A 19,272-nucleotide genomic window follows, 5' to 3' on the forward strand; every position below is an offset into this window, starting at 1 on the left:
ATTGCTGTTCACAGATGCTCTCCGTCCAATCTGAGTTCTTTTGCAAAGAAGAATGAGCAAAAATGTCCCTCTCTATATGTGCAAAGCTGGTAGAGACTTACCCAAAAAGACTTGCAACTGTAATTGCAGCAAAAGGTAGTTCTACGAAGCAGGGCCGAATACAAATGCACGCCATCCTATTTAGATATTTACTTGTAAGATATTTTGAAACCATTTATCATTTTGCTTCTACTTCACAATTATGTGCCACTTTGTGTTGGTCTATTACATAAAATCCCAATAGAATAAATTTAAGTTTTTGGTTGTAAAATGATAAAATGTGGAAAATTTCAAGGGGTATGAATACTGTTTTCAATTCACTGTAGTTCTGGTGACCCCAAGAGATGCCCTTAATTTGCAGGGATTTCTTTTCACTTTCTGTTTTCGCTGTGGGACAGGAAGTGAAATCTCCCCAAAGGGACGCAGATGGCAAAAAAAAAAAGAAAAACTGACTAGTTATAACTCTCCCTTACTCTATACAAAATGAAAACAAAAATGTTATCTATAGTTCTAAACATTCACCCTTAAATGAGAAGTATGGGTTTAGGTAAAAAATAAATATATATATATATATATATATATATATATATATATATATATATATATATATATATATATATATATATATGCTCACCTAGGTGGATGCATCTGTTGCCGATGGCTCTAAGATTGAGAAGTGAGCAATCAAACACAGCTGATCACTCAGCTATTGGTCTTCATTCTGCAGAGAGCTGGTGGCTCTCTACTTTGCCCCTCCTGAGCTCACTGGAGCACTGGGCTGTGGAGGAGGTGGGAACAATATACATAATCATCTTTAAGCTGGAGTTTACTTTAGTCTTAGTTTCTCTTAGTCTAGGGGAAGATGAAAAGGCTATGTTACTTACCTTGCCCCCTTGCTCCAATGATTTCCTTCTCTCCCTGAAGCTCCAGTCTGTGAGTGGTCCCTGAGCATCATCATGTGCAATACCAAAGGTATTAAACCAGGCTTTGTACAGGGTGGGGGCAAGCCAAAAGTGCCTTAGAGAGGAGGCTGCAGGGAACTAGTTACATGGAAGAAAAGAGCCCAAAGGAACATTTAACCATTTCAAAGTGGGGGAAACCACACTACAAAGATTGTTTTTGTCACAGTCCCAAAAATGTAAGTGTTAGCAGTAAAGCCACGGCTTTAATTTTATATGTTAGTAGTCATGACAGATGAGGACTGGTGGTTTGGGCTCCACATATATACGCTTTTAGTGCTTAATGTGACACAATCCATACAAAGCTAGGCTTCACTGGAAATTACCACTAATAAAGTCTTGTCTGGAAAAGCATTATAACGCTTTGGGGAATATTTTGTTCAAGCTGAGTAATGTACATTATAATGCTCTTTCTTTTATTTGTAGGGCTTTGCTGATTTATCAGAAACAGAGATGAGCAGTGGTGACCAACATCACAGAACTGAGTCTGATTGTCTTGAACAACAGCTTAAAACACGATTAAGCGAATTAACGGCCAAGATTAGCGATAAAGAAATGTCTTCTGGGGAAGAACAAGATTCAGAGCTTAGGATGGAAACTGGGAACAACGAAATATTATCATCAGAGGACAATTCCAAGTGTGTACAAGAGGAGATAAAAAAGGTATGATTCCAGGAAAGTATACAAAATTCCCATACCAGTTAGAGCCACGGTATATTATTTTCCTGGTGAAAGATTTAAACCATAGGATATCCCTTTTTTACCTGACATGAATACCTATTATTTCATCCATGTTGAACAAGCTGCACACATTCCCCTCAACCACAGAATTGTGGCACTTGTGTATAGCCTAAACTTTTCTTTTCAGTTTTGGGTAAATAGTGAAGGTTTTAAGTCTTTGTGTTTTAATGCTTTTTTTGTCTTTTTCCCTTTGGGGGAATTTACCCTGGGGATGCAACAGGAAGTATAAGGAATTTCCTCAAAATTTAGAGGACATTTGTCATAGGAACAATTAAATTAATTTCCTCCATCTGCTTTTCTGGTGACCATTCTAAAATCTTGGATTTCCTATACTATCTGCCTCAGTGATAGTGGTCAATATGAGAAATAGAGTAGTTTCATCTCCAAAGTGGAGACACAAAAGCAATATAAACTTGCTATGGGGTTCTAAACCTTCCCTATTCTAAAAAAGTTTTGGCTATATATAACTCATATATAATAGATCAGTCAGTATAGAACAATGGTTAACTTGCCAATATCCTCAACCCCCAAAGATCTCCCCCAGTGCCCCTCTCCCATCTTCTCCTGTCCCAGTGTGTTGTGCATATAACAAAGCAAAACTAGTGGAGTACTAAAATATTTCAACACTTTTTCCTCAAGTAGCTAATTATACAATATACAATATAAAATGTAACAGAGAATTAGAGGCAGCTGATACATAAATGTTAATTACATTTATCAGCCTAAAAATATAAAAACAGTGTTGCGCTTCCAAACCACAATTATTCAGCCATTGAAGGTTGGTTCACACCAACCGCTGCATTGCAATTCATACAGTTCAATTGCAGGCCGCAAAGTGTGAAACAGTGGATTGTCTTTCCCTGTGCTGCACTGATAAAGTGTACTGCATGTAGTACTTTATTTTCACCACACCATGCCCCAACACCACCGCAACACAGTGGTGTAAACAGGGCACATAGGAGACCAGGCTCTCCTATGTAGATAGGAGTCCCACCATGTGGTGTGAACTAGCCCTCAGTGACAAGTGTTATTTAAGAATATCAAACAAACAAAATTCAAACCAAAATGCAAATGTTCCACACAGTGCAGCAATTTATAAAAACAGTATCTAACCAATATCCAAAAGTCTTGCAAATCTTTGAGTCTTCTTAACCACTTGCTTACTGGGCACTTAAACCCCCCTCAGTCCTAGACCAATTTTCAGCTTTCAGTGCTCTCACATTTTGAATGACAATTACTCAGTCATGCAACACTGTAACCAAATGATTTTTTTGTCCTTTTCTTCATACCAATAGAGCTTTCTTTTGGTGGTATTTGATCACCTCTCGGTTTTTTATTTTCTGCGCTATAAATGAAAAAAGACCGAAAATTTAAAAAAAAAATGAATTTTTCTTCGTTTCTGTGACAAAATCTAGCAAATTAGCAATTTTTCTTCATAAATTTTGGCCACAATTTATACTACTACACATCTTTGGTAAAAATAACCCACATTTTTGCATATTATATGATCTGTGTGAAATGTATAGAGTCTACAAACTATGGTGCAAATCATAAAGATTTGCAAAAAAAGATCACATCTGATGTACTAAGGCCTATCTCCATTCTTGAGACCCTAACAAGCCAGGAAAGTACAAATGCCCCTCAAATGACCCCTTTTTGGAAAGTAGACATTCCAATGTATTTAGTAAGAGGCATGGTTAGTTATTTTAAGTTGTCATTTTTTCCCACAATTCTTTGCAAAATTACGATTTTTTTTTTTCCACAAAATTTTCATTGTAATAGCTTATTTCTCACACACGGAATGTGCATACCACAAATAACACCCCAAAATACATTCTCCTACTCCTCCTGAGTGTAACGATACCACATGTGTGAGACTTTCGCACAGCCTGACCACATACAGAGGCCTAATTTTGAAGTAGCACCTTCAGGCATTCTAGGAGCATAAATTACACATTTCATTTCTCAACCACCTATTACAGTTTTGAAGGCCCTGGAACACCAGGGCAATGGAAACGTCCAGAAAATGACCCCATTTTGGAAAGCTAACACCCCAACGTATAATCTATGAGGCATAATGAGTCTTTTCAATGGTTCATTTTTTTCCAGAAGTTTTCGGAAAATGTGGAAAAAAATGAAATGCATTTTTTTTTACACAAAGTTGTCCATTTATAAGATATTTCCAACACATAGCATTTACATAGCAAAAATAACACCCCAAAATACGTTCTACTACTCCTCCTGAGTATAACGATACCACATATGTGAGACTTTTACACAGCCTGACCACATACAGAGGCCTAATTTTGAAGTAGCACCTTCAGGCATTCTAGGAGCATAAATTACACATTTCATTTCTCAACCACCTATTACAGTTTTGAAGGCCCTGGAACACCAGGGCAATGGAAAAGTCCAGAAAATGACCCCATTTTGGAAAGCTAACACCCCAACGTATAATCTATGAGGCATAATGAGTCTTTTCAATGGTTCATTTTTTTCCAGAAGTTTTTGGAAAATGTGGAAAAAAATGAAAACGCATTTTTTTTTACACAAAGTTGTCCGTTTATAAGATATTTCCAACGCATAGCATTTACATAGCAAAAATAACACCCCAAAATACGTTCTACTACTCCTCCTGAGTATAACGATACCCATGTGTGAGACTTTTACACAGCCTGACCACATACAGAGGCCTAATTTTGAAGTAGCACCTTCAGGCATTCTAGGAGCATAAATTACACATTTCATTTCTCAACCACCTATTACAGTTTTGAAGGCCCTGGAACACCAGGGCAATGGAAACGTCCAGAAAATGACCCCATTTTGGAAAGCTAACACCCCAACGTATAATCTATGAGGCATAATGAGTCTTTTCAATGGTTCATTTTTTTCCAGAAGTTTTCGGAAAATGTGGAAAAAAATGAAACGCATTTTTTTTTACACAAAGTTGTCCGTTTATAAGATATTTCCAACGCATAGCATTTACATAGCAAAAATAACACCCCAAAATACGTTCTACTACTCCTCCTGAGTATAACGATACCACATGTGTGAGACTTTTACACAGCCTGACCACATACAGAGGCCTAATTTTGAAGTAGCACCTTCAGGCATTCTAGGAGCATAAATTACACATTTCATTTCTCAACCACCTATTACAGTTTTGAAGGCCCTGGAACACCAGGGCAATGGAAACGTCCAGAAAATGACCCCATTTTGGAAAGCTAACACCCCAACGTATAATCTATGAGGCATAATGAGTCTTTTCAATGGTTCATTTTTTTCCAGAAGTTTTTGGAAAATGTGGAAAAAAATGAAAACGCATTTTTTTTTACACAAAGTTGTCCGTTTATAAGATATTTCCAACGCATAGCATTTACATAGCAAAAATAACACCCCAAAATACGTTCTACTACTCCTCCTGAGTATGGCAATACCACATGTGTGAGACGTTTACACACCCTGACCACATACAGAGGCGCAACATGCAAGAAACACCGTCGGCATTCCAGGGACACATAGCCTGCACATACCAAGAATTACACCCCCAAATACATTATGCTGAGCAAAGGGTAAAGAAAAGATTACCTGTGGTTTTAGAAGCGCAGTTGTCCACAGGAGGATATCACTGGTCCAGGCAGCAGGCAGGGACTTGGTCAGCAACAGCGAACACAGTTTTTTAGGCAGCAGGCAGGGATACTGTCCATATTACAGTCCAGGGTCAGTGCAGAGATGTCAGCAGTGCCAAAAATATTGGTCCTGGTAGTAGGCAGGTCCTTGTGGTGTGGTCAGTGCGGCATGATGGCAGTAAGTCCTACAGGCAGCAGACAGAAGTAGAGCCTCGTTCAGAACAGAATGGGGATAGGGGTAGAGGCTTCTCCCTCCCAAATCTCTTTGAAGCCTCCGAGTCTCCAGACCCTAATCTAGGAATAAGAAAACAAAGAAAATTGTTTTCTTCTTCCAGAAAAACTATACTGGAGCCCCTCACATATGTGAGACCCCGTGTTGAATCCCACTAGTCCAGTTGCAGAATACAAGATCAGTCCAAGAGGCAGGCAAATATCGTGGTCAAACAGTCCAAGGTCAGTTCCAGATCAGGCAGAGATATGTACAGAATCGTTAGACAGAAGCATGGTCGAATAACAGTCCAGGGTCAGTTCCAGATCAGGCAGAGGTATGTACAGAATTGTTAGGCAGAAGCATGGTCGAATAACAGTCCAGGGTCAGTTCCAGATCAGGCAGCGGTATGTACAGAATCGGCAGGCATAAGAGTGGTCAAATAACAAGCCAGGGTCCGTTACAGAGCAGGCAGTGGCATAAGGGGTGTGAAGGTGTATGAAGGCAGGAACTGAGGATTATGTTTACCATACTTCACTAAAAATGTATTGAAGTATGGTAACGCCGAAAACAGTCGCCTATGCAGAGGCCTGGTTGGGAAGGACATTGTGCACAATAACAAGATGTGTCTCTTCTGACTCCTGCTCTGGTACACACCTTACATCTTATTTGGCGTCTTTTGCCTGTTGGTGTGGGGGGGATTTTATCCGGAAAGTGGCGCTCGGAGAGTCGACTAACAACGTCTGATCTGATATTTTCTGGTGGGCCGTTTGGGAAAATAAGGGCAGTGAAAACTTCCTCCTGGTAGCCAAAGAAACATTTGGGGTTTTGGGTGGCGTTGCGGTAAATGACATATGAATTATAAATGGCCAATTGAAAAAAATAAATTGCTATTTTTTTGTACCAATGGTATGTCCGTCTTGTGACCAGATATGGTTCCATCATTTGGTCATTGAAGTCGACTCCTCCCATGAACAAATTATATTCGGAAATGCATTTGGGTTTCTTTACGGGGCCATTCCTTCTGGGGATTTCCACGAAGGTATCGTTGTGGATAGAAGATAACATGTATACATCCCTTCTGTCCCTCCACTTCACTGCCAGAACCTCCTTGTTTCTTAGACTTGCGGTTTCTCCTTTCCGCAGCTTCTTGTTCACCAGACTTTGAGGAAAGCCCTTCCGATTCTTTTTTACAGTGCCACATGCTGGCGTCTTCTTCCGGTGAAGGTTGTGGAACAGGGGCAGAGATGTGTAGAAGTTATCTACATAGAGGTGGTAGCCTTTATCCAGTAGGGGGTATATGAGGTCCCAAACAATTTTTCCGCTGGATCCCAAGTAGTCCGGACAATTAGGGGGCTGTAGCTGGGTGTCCTTCCCTTCGTACACCTTGAATGAATATGTGTACCCTGTGGCTCGGTCACATAATTTGTAGACCTTCACCCCATAGCGGGCCCTTTTGCTGGGCATAAATTGCTTCATTCTAAGCCTGCCACTAAATTTAATAAGGGACTCATCCACACATATGTGTTGGTCCGGGGTAAACAATTTGGGGAATATTTCTGAAAAATAATTTAGTATTGGTCGAATTTTGTAAAGGCGGTCATAATTTGGATCATTTCGTGGAAGGCACTGGGAATTGTCACTGAAATGTAAGAACCTCAGGATCATCTGATACCTGGTTCTGGGCATTACCGCGGAGAAGAGCGGTGAGTGGTGGAGGGGGTGGGTTGACCAGTAGGTACGTAATTGATTTTTTTTGTTGAGTCCCATATTAAATGTGAGGCCTAAAAAAAGCTTGAACTCCTCCACCGTTAGGTCTCTGCATTCGTAGGGACGGGCATAATAGGAGGTCAGATTTTGAAAAATAAATTGTTGTGCATACAGGTTGCACTGGGCCACAATTGACGCCAACATGTCCTCCGTAAAAATTAAATTAAAAAAATCTATAGGGCTAAAATTCTCCGTGTCCACCTGGACTCCTGGCTGGGCGGTGAAAGGGGGAACATTGGCCTCTCCTGAATTAGGAGGAAGCCACAAGGGGTTCTGAAGGGCATAGGGAAGGCCAGCATGGCTCCTAACCCTTTGGGGCTGAGATGACACCCCACTGGTACTTGGCCTTTCTTGCTGGGGCACTGCGGTGCTGGTGGACGGCATTGCGGTGCTGGTGGACGGCACTGCGGTGCTGGTGGACGGCACTCCGGTGCTGGTGGACGGCACTCCGGTGCTGGTGGACGGCACTCCGGTGCTGGTGGACGGCACTTCGGTGCTGGTGGACGGCACTGCCTCACTAGAACGCCTTCGCTTGATGGGCCAGATATCTTCCTCCTCGGATTCATCAGTCAGTGTTTCACTGCTGAGGACTGGCTCATAATTTACGTCGGCTTCAGAATCCGAATCCGAAAAGGAATCTGAAGAGGAGAGCTCCCCGTTGCTCTCGTCAGCCGTGGAAATAATTTGGTACGCCTCCTCAGCGGAAAAGACACGTTTAGCCATGGTAGCACTGATGGGCACTGATGAGGTGGCACAGATGGGCACTTTTGAGGTGGCACAGATGGGCGCTTTTGAGGTGGCACAAATGGGCACTGATGGGTCGGCACAGATGTGCACTAATTTATTGCACAGATGTGCAGATTTATTGCACGGATGTGCACTGATGAGGCGGCAGATGGGCACTGCTGAGGCGGCAGATGGGCACTGCTGAGGCGGCAGATGGGCACTGCTGAGGCGGCACAGATGGGCACTGCTGAGGCGGCACAGATGGGCACTGCTGAGGCGGCAGATGGGCACTGATGGGTCGGCACAGATGTGCACTGATTTATTGCACGGATGTGCACTGCTGAGGCGGCAGATGGGCACTGCTGAGGCAGCAGATGGGCACTGCTAAGGCGGCAGATGGGCACTGCTGAGTCGGCACAGATGGGCACTGCTGAGTCGGCACAGATGGGCACTGCTGAGTCGGCAGATGGGCACTGATGGGTCGGCACAGATGTGCACTGATTTATTGCACGGATGTGCACTGATAAGGCAGCAGATGGGCACAGATGGGCACTGCTGAGGCGGCACAGATGGGCACTGCTGAGGCGGCACAGATGGGCACTGCTGAGGTGGCACAGATGGGCACTGCTTAGGCGGCACAGATGGGCACTGCTGAGGCACAGATGGGCACCGATTGGTACAGATGGGCACCGAGTGGCACTGGCGGGCACTGGCGGTGCACAGATGGGCACTGGCAGGCACTGGTGGTGCACAGATGGAGCACTGGCGGTGCACAGGTGGGCACTGGCGGTGCACAGGTGGGCACAGGTGGGGTAGATTTGGACACAGGTGGGGTAGATCTGGGCACAGGTGGGGTAGATCTGGGCACTGGCAGGGTAGATCTGGGCACTGGCAGGGTATATCTGGGCACTGGCACGTTTACACACTACAAGAACACTCACTAGCTCTGTCTGTCACCTCACACGCTATCGCTGTGTGAGGAGACACATTCGGCAATGGGTGATGATCTCATTTGTTTACATTTGAGATCATCACCCATTGGAGGCGGCGATCGCACTGTAAACGGCCGCTGTGATTGGCCGTTTACAGCGATCTGTGATTGGCTGTGTCCAGGGGACACGGCCAACACAGATTTTCCCCGATGCGCGCTCCCGGGAGCGCGCGGGGAGCTCTTAAAGGGGACGACGTCAATAGACGTAGTCCCGGAAATTGAGATCCGCGCTGTAGCCGTCATGTGACTATAGCGCGGATCTCAAGTGGTTAATTATTTCAAATCTATGGCCTTGTGATACCTTCACCAAAAGTTTGGAAATTCCTTCCCCATTTAGTTTCCTTTTAATGCCCTGTACACACGGTCGGACTTTCCGACGGAAAATGTGCGATCGAATAGTTTTGTCGGAAAATCCAATCGTGCGTGGTCTCCATCAGACTTTTTCCACGACACAAATTTTGAGAGCTGGATGTAAAATTTCCAACAACAAAATCCATTTTTTTTAATTCCGATCGTGTGTAGACAATTCCGACGGACAAAGTGCCACACATGCTCAGAATAAATTACGAGACAAAAGCTATTGGCTACTGGCCCGTTTATAGTCCCGTTGTACATATTATACGTCACCGCATTCAGAATGATTGGATTTTTCCGACAACTTTGTGTGACCGTGTGTATGCTAGACAAGTTTGGGCCAAAATCCGTCTGAAAAAATCAGACGGATTTTGTCGTCGGAAAGTCACGTGTACAGGGCATAAGGCTAGGTTCACACTGCAGACAGATGCGGCTGACAGCAGGGGTCTGGTGCGTCTCTGTTCTCTGTTTCATGGATGAATCAGGCCCAATTTTTTGCCTGAATTTGGACCTGAAACTGAGCCAAAGATGCACAGGACCTCTGTGCAATTAGCTCCGCAGCGGCTACGAAGATGTGTGAACCGGCTCTATTGAGAGCCCGTTACAGTCTCCTGTAATGCGAATTGGATGTGGAGAAACCAACATCCAATTCGCACTAGTGTGAACCCAACCTGAAGCTTTCAAAAGAAAAAGCAAACGCGTAGGGTTGATTTACTAATACAGAAGAGTGCAAAATCTGGTGCAGCTGTACATAGAAACCAATCAGCTTCCAGGTTTGAGCCCAGGTTCACACTGACAGCAGGAATGAAATTGTGAGTTCAGCTGAACTTGCATGATTTAATTACCGCATGTCAGTCCCGACTTTGGGGGCGATTTCAGAGACATCTGTGCAGGTTGCTGCACAGATGTCTATGGAAATCACACCCTGAAGATGCCAAAAGTAGTACAGAAACTACTTTTGGATGGTGCCATTGCTGGCAATTGCTGCTAACTTGGCATGCAATTTAACATATCAAATTGCATGCAAAAATCGCTCCAATATGAACCAGGGCTGATTGTCAAAGCTTAATTGAACAAGCTGAAGTTAGAAGCTGATCTTGCCCTCTCCAGTTTTACTAAATCAACCCCACAGTTTTGTATATATCCACATGTCAAAACTTCTCTTGAAAAGATCACTCTCCTCTGAATCACCTCCTTTTTTTATATTTATGAACTGAATGGAATCATAATTAATACTTTTCGAATAAGAACAGTTTTCTCGTTAACGCAGTTCTCGAATGTTTAAGTGCATTGGGTGGATTAGAAGACGAAAAATGCAAAAAGTGTAACATCCTTTCATTTGTATATCTCTTAAAGATCCACATGTATGAACTAACAGGGTTTAAGTGTTCATTAACACTATGGATAACAGCATCAGTGGCAATCAATGCAGAGCTGCCTACAAAGACGTGGGATGTATACTAAAGACCGTGCGGCAATATACCTCCGATGCTGTTATGTTTGATGCTGAGGAGCACTTGTGCCATGTGAGTTCATATTTGCTAATTTTTTTAAAGTGATATTAACCACTTAAGGACCGCCGTATTGCCATTGTACGTCATCACAATGGCACAGGAAGGCACAAGCACGTACATGTACGTGCCTGCCTTCCAGCGGGTGGGGGGTCCGATCGGACCCCCTTCCCGCTGGATACGGCGGTCCGGTTCGCTCCAGGAACGATCCGTGATGAGGGGATGGCCGTTGGTTTCTGGCCACCCCCTCTGGATCGCTCCTGGCCAATGACAAGCTTCCTCCCACTGTGTATTGTTTACATAGGAAGGAGGAAGTGATGTCATTCTCCTCAGGGCGGTCTTTTTGACCGGACTACAAGGAGAAGACTAAAAGTAAGTGCACCAAAACACTACACTGACACATAGGTACACATAGGTACATAACCCCCCCCCCCCCCCGATCGCCCCCCGCCCCCCCTCCCCCCCCAGTCACAGTGTCACTGATTGCATTGATCATTTCTTTACTGATCACTGCATTCAGTGTCAGTTGTAACAGTTAAAACTGTCAGGCCAGTTAGTGTTAGGTCCAGGGTAGCCCCCTATCACCCCCCAATAAAGATTTAACCCCCTGATTGCCCCTAGAGTTAACCCTTTCACCCCCTTTTGCCAGTGTCACTAAGCGATCATTTTTCTGATCGCTGCATCAGTGTCGCTACTGTCGCTAGGTAGCTAGTTATTTTTTTAGGTTCACCGCCAGGTTTTTATATTGCTAGGTACCCCGATATACTACCCAATAATAGTTTTAACCCCCTGATTGCCCCTAGTTAACCCTTTCACCCCCTTTTGCCAGTGTCACTAAGCGATCATTTTTCTGATCGCTGCATTAGTGTCGCTACTGTCGCTAGGTAGCTAGTTATTTTTTTAGGTTCACCGCCAGGTTTTTATATCGCTAGGTACCCAGATATACTACCCAATAATGGTTTTAACCCCCTGATTGCCCCTAGTTAACCCTTTCACCCCCTTTTGCCACTGTCACTAATCGATCATTTTTCTGATCGCTGCTTAGTGTCGCTACTGTCGCTAGGTAGCTAGTTATTTTTTTAGGTTCACCGCCAGGTTTTTATAGCGCTAGGTACCCCGATATACTACCCAATAATGGTTTTAACCCCCTGATTGCCCCTAGTTAACCCTTCCACCCCCTTTTGCCACTGTCACTAAGCGATCATTTTTCTGATCGCTGCATTAGTGTCGCTAGTGTCGCTAGGTAGCTAGTTTTTTTTTTAGGTTCACCGCCAGATTTTTATAGCGCTAGATACCCCGATATACTACCCAATAATGGTTTTAACCCCCTGATTGCCCCTAGTTAACCCTTTCACCCCCTTTTGCCAGTGTCACTAAGCGATCATTTTTCTAAACGCTGCATTAGTGTCGCTAGTGTCGCTAGGTAGCTAGTTTTTTTTTAGGTTCACCGCCAGGTTTTTATAGCGCTAGGTACCCCGATATACTACCCAATAATGGTTTTAACCCCCTGATTGCCCCTAGTTAACCCTTTCACCCCCTTTTGCCACTGTCACTAAGCGATCGTTTTTCTGATCGCTGCATTAGTGTCACTAGTGTCGTTAGGTAGCTAGTTATTTTTTTAGGTTCACCGCCAGGTTTTTATAGCATTAGGTACCCCGATATACTACCCAATAATGGTTTTAACCCCCTGATTGCCCCTAGTTAACCCTTTCACCCCCTTTTGCCAGTGTCACTAAGCGATCATTTTTCTAATCGCTGCATTAGTGTCGCTAGTGTCGCTAGGTAGCTAGTTTTTTTTTAGGTTCACCGCCAGGTTTTTATAGCGCTAGGTACCCCGATATACTACCCAATAATGGTTTTAACCCCCTGATTGCCCCTAGTTAACCCTTTCACCCCCTTTTGCCACTGTCACTAAGCGATCGTTTTTCTGATCGCTGCATTAGTGTCACTAGTGTCGTTAGGTAGCTAGTTATTTTTTTAGGTTCACCGCCAGGTTTTTAGAGCATTAGGTACCCCCATATACTACCCAATAATGGTTTTAACCCCCTGATTGCCCCTAGTTAACCCTTTCACCAGCGATCACAGTATAAGTGTCACCGGTGACGCTGGTTAGCCAGTTAGTTATTTAGGTTCCCCGTCAGGTTTTTATATAGCGCCAGGGATCCCCATATACTACCTAATAAAAATTTGAACCCCCTGATTGCCCCTAGTTAACCCTTTCACCACTGATCACCGTATAAGTGTTACGGGTGACTCTTGTTAGTTTTTTATAGCATCGGGGCACCCACCATTTATTACCCAATAAAGGTTTAACCCCCTGATCACCCGGCGGGTGATATCAATTAGGTTTTAGGGTCAGGGTCTGCGTCGCCCCAGGCAGCGCTAGGTTAGTGCCAGTACCGCTAACACCCACACGCAAAGCATAAATCTCCCGTAGTGGTATAGAATAGGGATGAGCTTCGTGTTCGAGTCGAACGTACGTTCGACTCGAACATTGGCTGTTCGGGCGTTCGGCGAATTCCTAACGTTTGGGCCGTTCGCGTCAAAATTCGAGTGACGCGCGCGCGGACCACAATGCACTGCGGTGGCGCAGTGCATTGCTGCCCCATGATTGGCCAAGCATGCACTGTGACCCCGCATGCTTGGCCAATCGCAGCGCCGGCAGCGAGGAGAGCCATGATTGGCCACAGGCATCCTGCCTGTGGCCAATCATAGCTCAGGCTGTGTAGTGCACGCCCCACACTATATAAGGCCGCCTTTGAGGCGGCTTCGTGTAGTGTGTTACTTAGCATCTGAAGCAGTGGGTGTTCTGTGTACCTTCAACACAGTACACACCAATCGTTTTTGGCTGATTTCCTATCTTGCTGCTGTGTAGTGGTTGTTGTCTGTGCCCTGACTGCAGTATACACCACTATATTCACCTCACCTATATAGCTAGTGATCTAGCTTTAACCACTTAACAACTGCCCATTGCCGATTAACGGCTTCAGGGGGGTTGTTTAACTCTGAGAGGCCGTTAATTAACGGCCTCCCAGAATTCTGCTCTCGCGTGCCCCGAGGTGTGCGCACTCGAGAGCATCCGTGACCGCCGGGTCGCATCACGGATCACGGTAAACGGCCGCTCATAGCGACCGTTTACCACGTGATTGCTCCGTCAAATGACGGAGTGATCACTTGGAAACAAACCGGCGTCATGTTATGACGCCTGTTCCTCCCTCCCCTCTCTGTACCGATCGGTACAGCGGAGGGGAAAGAGATCGGTGTCAGCAGCGATGTGGGCTGCATCTGCAGTGCCCACATCGCTGCTCACCGAATTTAACCCCTCAATTCCCTGCCAATACTCTGCAATACCAGTGCATACTCTGCAGTACCCTGCCATTACTCTGCAGTACCCCGCCATTACTCTGCAGTGCAGTACCCTGCCATTACTCTGCAGTGCAGTACCCTGCCATTACTCTGCAGTACCCCCCCATTACTCTGCAGTAACCCCCATTACTCTGCAGTACCCCCCAATACTCTGCAGTACCCGCCATTACTCTGTAGTACCCACCATTACTCTGCAGTACCCCCAATACTCTGCAGTACCCTGCCATTACTCTGCAGTGCAGTACCCTGCCATTACTCTGCAGTACCCCCCATTACTCTGCAGTAACCCCCATTACTCTGCAGTACCCCCCAATACTCTGCAGTACCCGCCATTACTCTGCAGTACCCGCCATTACTCTGCAGTGCAGTACCCTGCCATTACTCTGCAGTACCCTCCATTACTCTGCAGTAACCCCCATTACTCTGCAGTACCCCCCAATACTCTGCAGTACCCGCCATTACTCTGCAGTACCCGCCATTACTCTGCAGTACCCCCCATTACTCTGCAGTAACCCCCAATACTCTGCAGTACCCGCCATTACTCTGCAGTACCCGCCATTGCTCTGCAGTACCCCCAATACTCTGCAGTACCCTGCCATTACTCTGTAGTACCCCCCAATACGCTGCAGTACCCTGCTATTACTCTGTAGTACCCCGCCAATACTCTGTAATACCCTGCCATAAATTGCCATACTCAGCCATACTCAGAGATACCCAGCCATACTCGGTGATACCCTGAAATACCCAGCCATAGACGCCCCCCACCCCTCACCGCCCTCCGGTGCTTCTACCAACTCGCCAGTACGATCAAAGCCAGAATCTTTTTTTTATTTTTTATTTCAGGCTTCCCAGCCTAGAGGTGAGATGTGGGGTCATATTGACCCCCCAGATTTCACTGTAAAGAGGACCTGTCACCCCATATTCCTATTACAAGGGATGTTTACATTTCTTGTAATAGGAATAAAAGTGATCAAAAATATATTTTTGGGGAAAAAAATGTCAAACTAACATAAATAAAGTAAAATGAACAATAAAAAAATAAAATAAAAATTAAAGCGCCCATGTCCCCATGTGCTCGCATGTGCCACACATGTGAGGTATCGCCGAGAATGTTAGAGCGAGAGCAATAATTCTAGTCCTAGACCTCCTCTGCAACTCAAAACATGTAACCAGTAAAAAAAAAATTAAAGCGTCGCCTATGGGGATTTTTTAAGTAGCGACGTTTGGCGCCATTCCACGGGCATGTGCAATTTTGAAGAGTGACATGTTTGATATCTATTTACTCAGCATAACTTCATCTTTCACTTTATGCAAACATTGGGCTAACAAGTGGTTAATAATAGAGCTTGCAGTCAGTAGTGTTAGGAGATAGTGCGTGCTGTCTGCGTGCTCTGTACCCAGTACATACCGCTATAATATAGGGCAGGCCCCTACTTTCAAACATCCAACTTACAAACATCTCCTACTTGCAAACGCAAGGAGACAGCAGCAAGTGAGATGAAAAAAGGTGGACGACAAAACAAATTATACAGGGGTGATAACCCTTCCCTATGTTTTCCAAAAAGCTTAAAGATAGTTTTTTTGACTGGAGCTACACTTTAAAAATGTACCGGTTGAAAATGACAAACAGATTCAACTTAACACAACAAACCTACACAGTCCCTGTCTTGTTTGCACCGCCTGTATACTGCTGTTCTGAGTATATAGGGCCTGGGGGCCACACGCATTTCCTTTTTTTAATATGGGTACGGGGTTCCCCTTAATATGCGTACAAGACCCAAATAGGCTGGTAATGGGCAGGGAGGGCTACCCATGCCATGTTTCTCAATGATTTTCAACCATATTGCAGGAACCATATATAACATTAAAACCGCAAGCAGTTTTAAATGGTGTTATTTCCGTTTAATGTCATTTTGTGCAGGGACTGTTCTAAACACGGGAAACACGTGGCACTTCACAGGCATACTACAGACACCCCCCAGGCACCATATTTAAAGGAATATTTCACTTTTTTTTTTCACTTTAATCGTCATTAAAATCAGTGCTCCCGCCAAAACGGCAGTTTTTAAAACTTTTTTTTGCAGTGACCCATGTCCCCTGAGGCAGGAGGCAGGTCCCCAAACCATTTTTAGGACACTATCTTGCATATTAGCCGTTAAAATTAGCACTTTCCAATTCGAACGTTCGAGTCCCATAGACTTCAATGGGGTTCTAACGTTCGTACCGAACGCGGGGGTCGTTCGCAAGTTCTGGTGCGAACCGAACCGGGGGGTGTTCGGCTCATCCCTAGTATAGAATCTGAACAGATCAATATCTGACTGATCAGATCTATACTAGCGTCCCCAGCAGTTCAGGGTTCCAAAAAAACGCATTGTTAGCGGGATCAGCCCAGATACCTGCTAGCACCTGCGTTTTGCCCCTCTGCCCAGCCCACCCAAGTGCAGTATCGACCAATCACTGTCACTTACAAAACACTAAACACATAACTGCAGCGATCGCAGAGTCAGGCCTGATCCCTGCGATTGCTAACAGTTTTTTTGGTAGCATTTTATATTTAAATCCGGAAGGCAGTGCTTGGTTTTCGGGGTCCCGTACGCGGCTAGGCTCCCAAAAAGTCCCCCACATGTGGTATTCCCGTACTCGGGAGAAGCAGCAGAATTTATTTTGGGGTGTAATTTGACTTATGCCCATAGCATGTGTGAGCAATATATCATTTAGTGACAACTTTGCAAAAAAAAAAAAGTTTGTAATATTCCCGCAACTTGTGGCAAAATATAAAATATTCCATGGACTCAACATGCCTCTCAGTAAATAGCTTGGGGTGTCTACTTTTAAAAATGGGGTCATTTTGGGGGGTTTTGTGCTATTTTGGCATTTTATGGCCTTCGAAACTGTGATAGGTAGTGAGGAATGAAATCAAAAATTTGCACCCTTAGAAATCCTGAAGGCGGTGATTGGATTTCGGGGTGCCGTGCGCGAATAGACTCCCAAAAAGTCCCACACATGTGGTATCCCCATACTCGGGAGAAGTAGCGGAATATATTTTGGGGTGCAATTCCACATATAACCATGGCATGTGTGAGCAATATATAATTTAGTGACAACTTTTTGTAAAAAAAAAATTTTTTTTTAGTTTTTGTCATTATTCAATAAAAAAAATATTCAATGATCTCAACATGGCCCTCAGCAAATAGCTTGGGGTGTCTACTTTCCAAAATGGGGTTATTTGGGGGGGTTTTGTGCCATCTTGGCATTTTATGGCCTTCAAAACTGTGATAGGTAGTGATAGGTAGTGAGGAGTAAAATAAAAAATGTATGCCCTTAGAAATCCTGAAGGCGGTGCTTGGATTTCGGGGTCCCGTACGCAGCTAGGCTCCCAAAAAGTCCCACACATGTGGTATCCCTGTACTCGGGAGAAGCAGCAGAATGTATTTTGGGGTGTCATTTCACATATGCCCATAGCATGTGTGAGCAATATATCATTTAGTGACAACTTTGTGCAAAAAAAAAAAGTTTGTAATATTCCCGCAACTTGTGGCAAAATATAAAATATTCCATGGACTCAACATGCCTCTCAGTAAATAGCTTGGGGTGTCTACTTTCCAAAATGGGGTAATTTTGGGGGGTTTTGTGCTATTTTGGCATTATATGGCCTTTGAAACTGTGATAGGTAGTGAGGAGTGAAATCAAAAATTTGCACCCTTAGAAATCCTGAAGGTGGTGATTGGTTTTCGGGGTGCCGTGCGCAACTAGACTCCCAAAAAGTCCCACACATGTGGTATCCCCATACTCGGGAGAAGTAGCGGAATATATTTTGGGGTGCAATTCCACATATAACCATGGCATGTGTGAGCAATATATCATTTAGTGACAACTTTTTGTAAAATTTTTATTGTTTTTGTCATTATTCAATCCCTTAGGACAAAAAAAATAAATATTCAATGGGCTCAACATACCCATCAGCAATTTCCTTGGGGTGTCTACTTTCCAAAATGGGGTCATTTGGGGGGGGTTTGTACTGCCCTGCCATTTTAGCACCTCAAGAAATGAGATAGGCAGTCATAAATTAAAAGCTGTGTAAATTCCAGAAAATGTACTCTAGATTGTAGACGCTATAACTTTTGCGCAAACCAAAAAATATACGCTTATTGACATTTTTTTTACTAAAGACATGTGGCTGAATAAATTTTGCCCTCAATGTATGACTAAAATTTAGTTTATTCGATTTTTCTTATAACAAAAAGAAGAAAATATCTTTTTTTTTCAAAATTTTCGCTGTTTTTCCATTTATATCGCAAAAAATAAAAATCGCAGAGGCAATCAAATACCATCAAAAGAAAATTACGCAAATTTCGTTTGGGTGCAATATTGCATGACCACGCAATTACCAGTTAAAGCAGCGCAGTGCGAAATTGGAAAAAGACCTCTGGTCCTTAAGGTGTTTATTGGTCCGGGGCTGTAGTGGTTAAAATGAAAAGATTTTACACTGTTTGCTTTTTCATCTTCTGTTCCGCTTGCTCCACCTAAACTTTGGAGAGCTGCTTTAAAGTGGGGGAAAGTATTTTTGTTAATAAGAAAGTATTAAATGTGTGCACTGTGTGGGCTGTTTGCATTTTTCTTTGAATGTTGTCCATTTGTTGTATGTACTGTGTGGATGAATAGTAGTGGGATTAAGGGCTGTATTATTTATATATTTAGAATGAATAGAGTGTTGTATCAGTGAAAAAAAGACTGTAAAACGATGGGTTAACTTTTTGTGGCTGAGAAGATTATCTTTCCAAGTATTCAAGATAGTTTTTAAGCACTACAACTTTGTTCTGTGGGGCCATCACAATGCAGGTTAAGTAAAAGCCAGGTATTAAACCACCACCACGTTTGCAATTATACACATTGGTAATGACATCTAAAAACAGACTAACCCAATAAACATTGGTGCTCTCTACAGTAGAGCATTGTAAGTATCTATCCATGTAAGACA

The 19,272-nt window shown here is 43.9% G+C and overlaps 1 protein-coding gene across 5 annotated transcripts in view; it reads left to right on the plus strand.

The window, feature by feature from the left end:
- Positions 1-19,272, plus strand: part of MYRIP (myosin VIIA and Rab interacting protein) — a 689,287-nt gene that overhangs the window by 574,483 nt on the left and 95,532 nt on the right. For all 5 annotated transcript variants that reach the window (XM_077491541.1, XM_077491539.1, XM_077491540.1 and 2 more), the window contains exon 11: positions 1,425-1,661. In XM_077491541.1, coding sequence (XP_077347667.1) covers positions 1,425-1,661 — 237 coding nt within the window. The remainder of the gene's footprint in view (positions 1-1,424; positions 1,662-19,272) is intronic.

This window comes from Lithobates pipiens, unplaced genomic scaffold (genome assembly GCF_037356315.1).
Source record: "Lithobates pipiens isolate NorthernLeopardFrog02 unplaced genomic scaffold, aLitPip1_a1.2 Scaffold_19, whole genome shotgun sequence".
In the NCBI taxonomy this organism is placed as follows: Eukaryota; Metazoa; Chordata; class Amphibia; order Anura; family Ranidae; genus Lithobates; species Lithobates pipiens.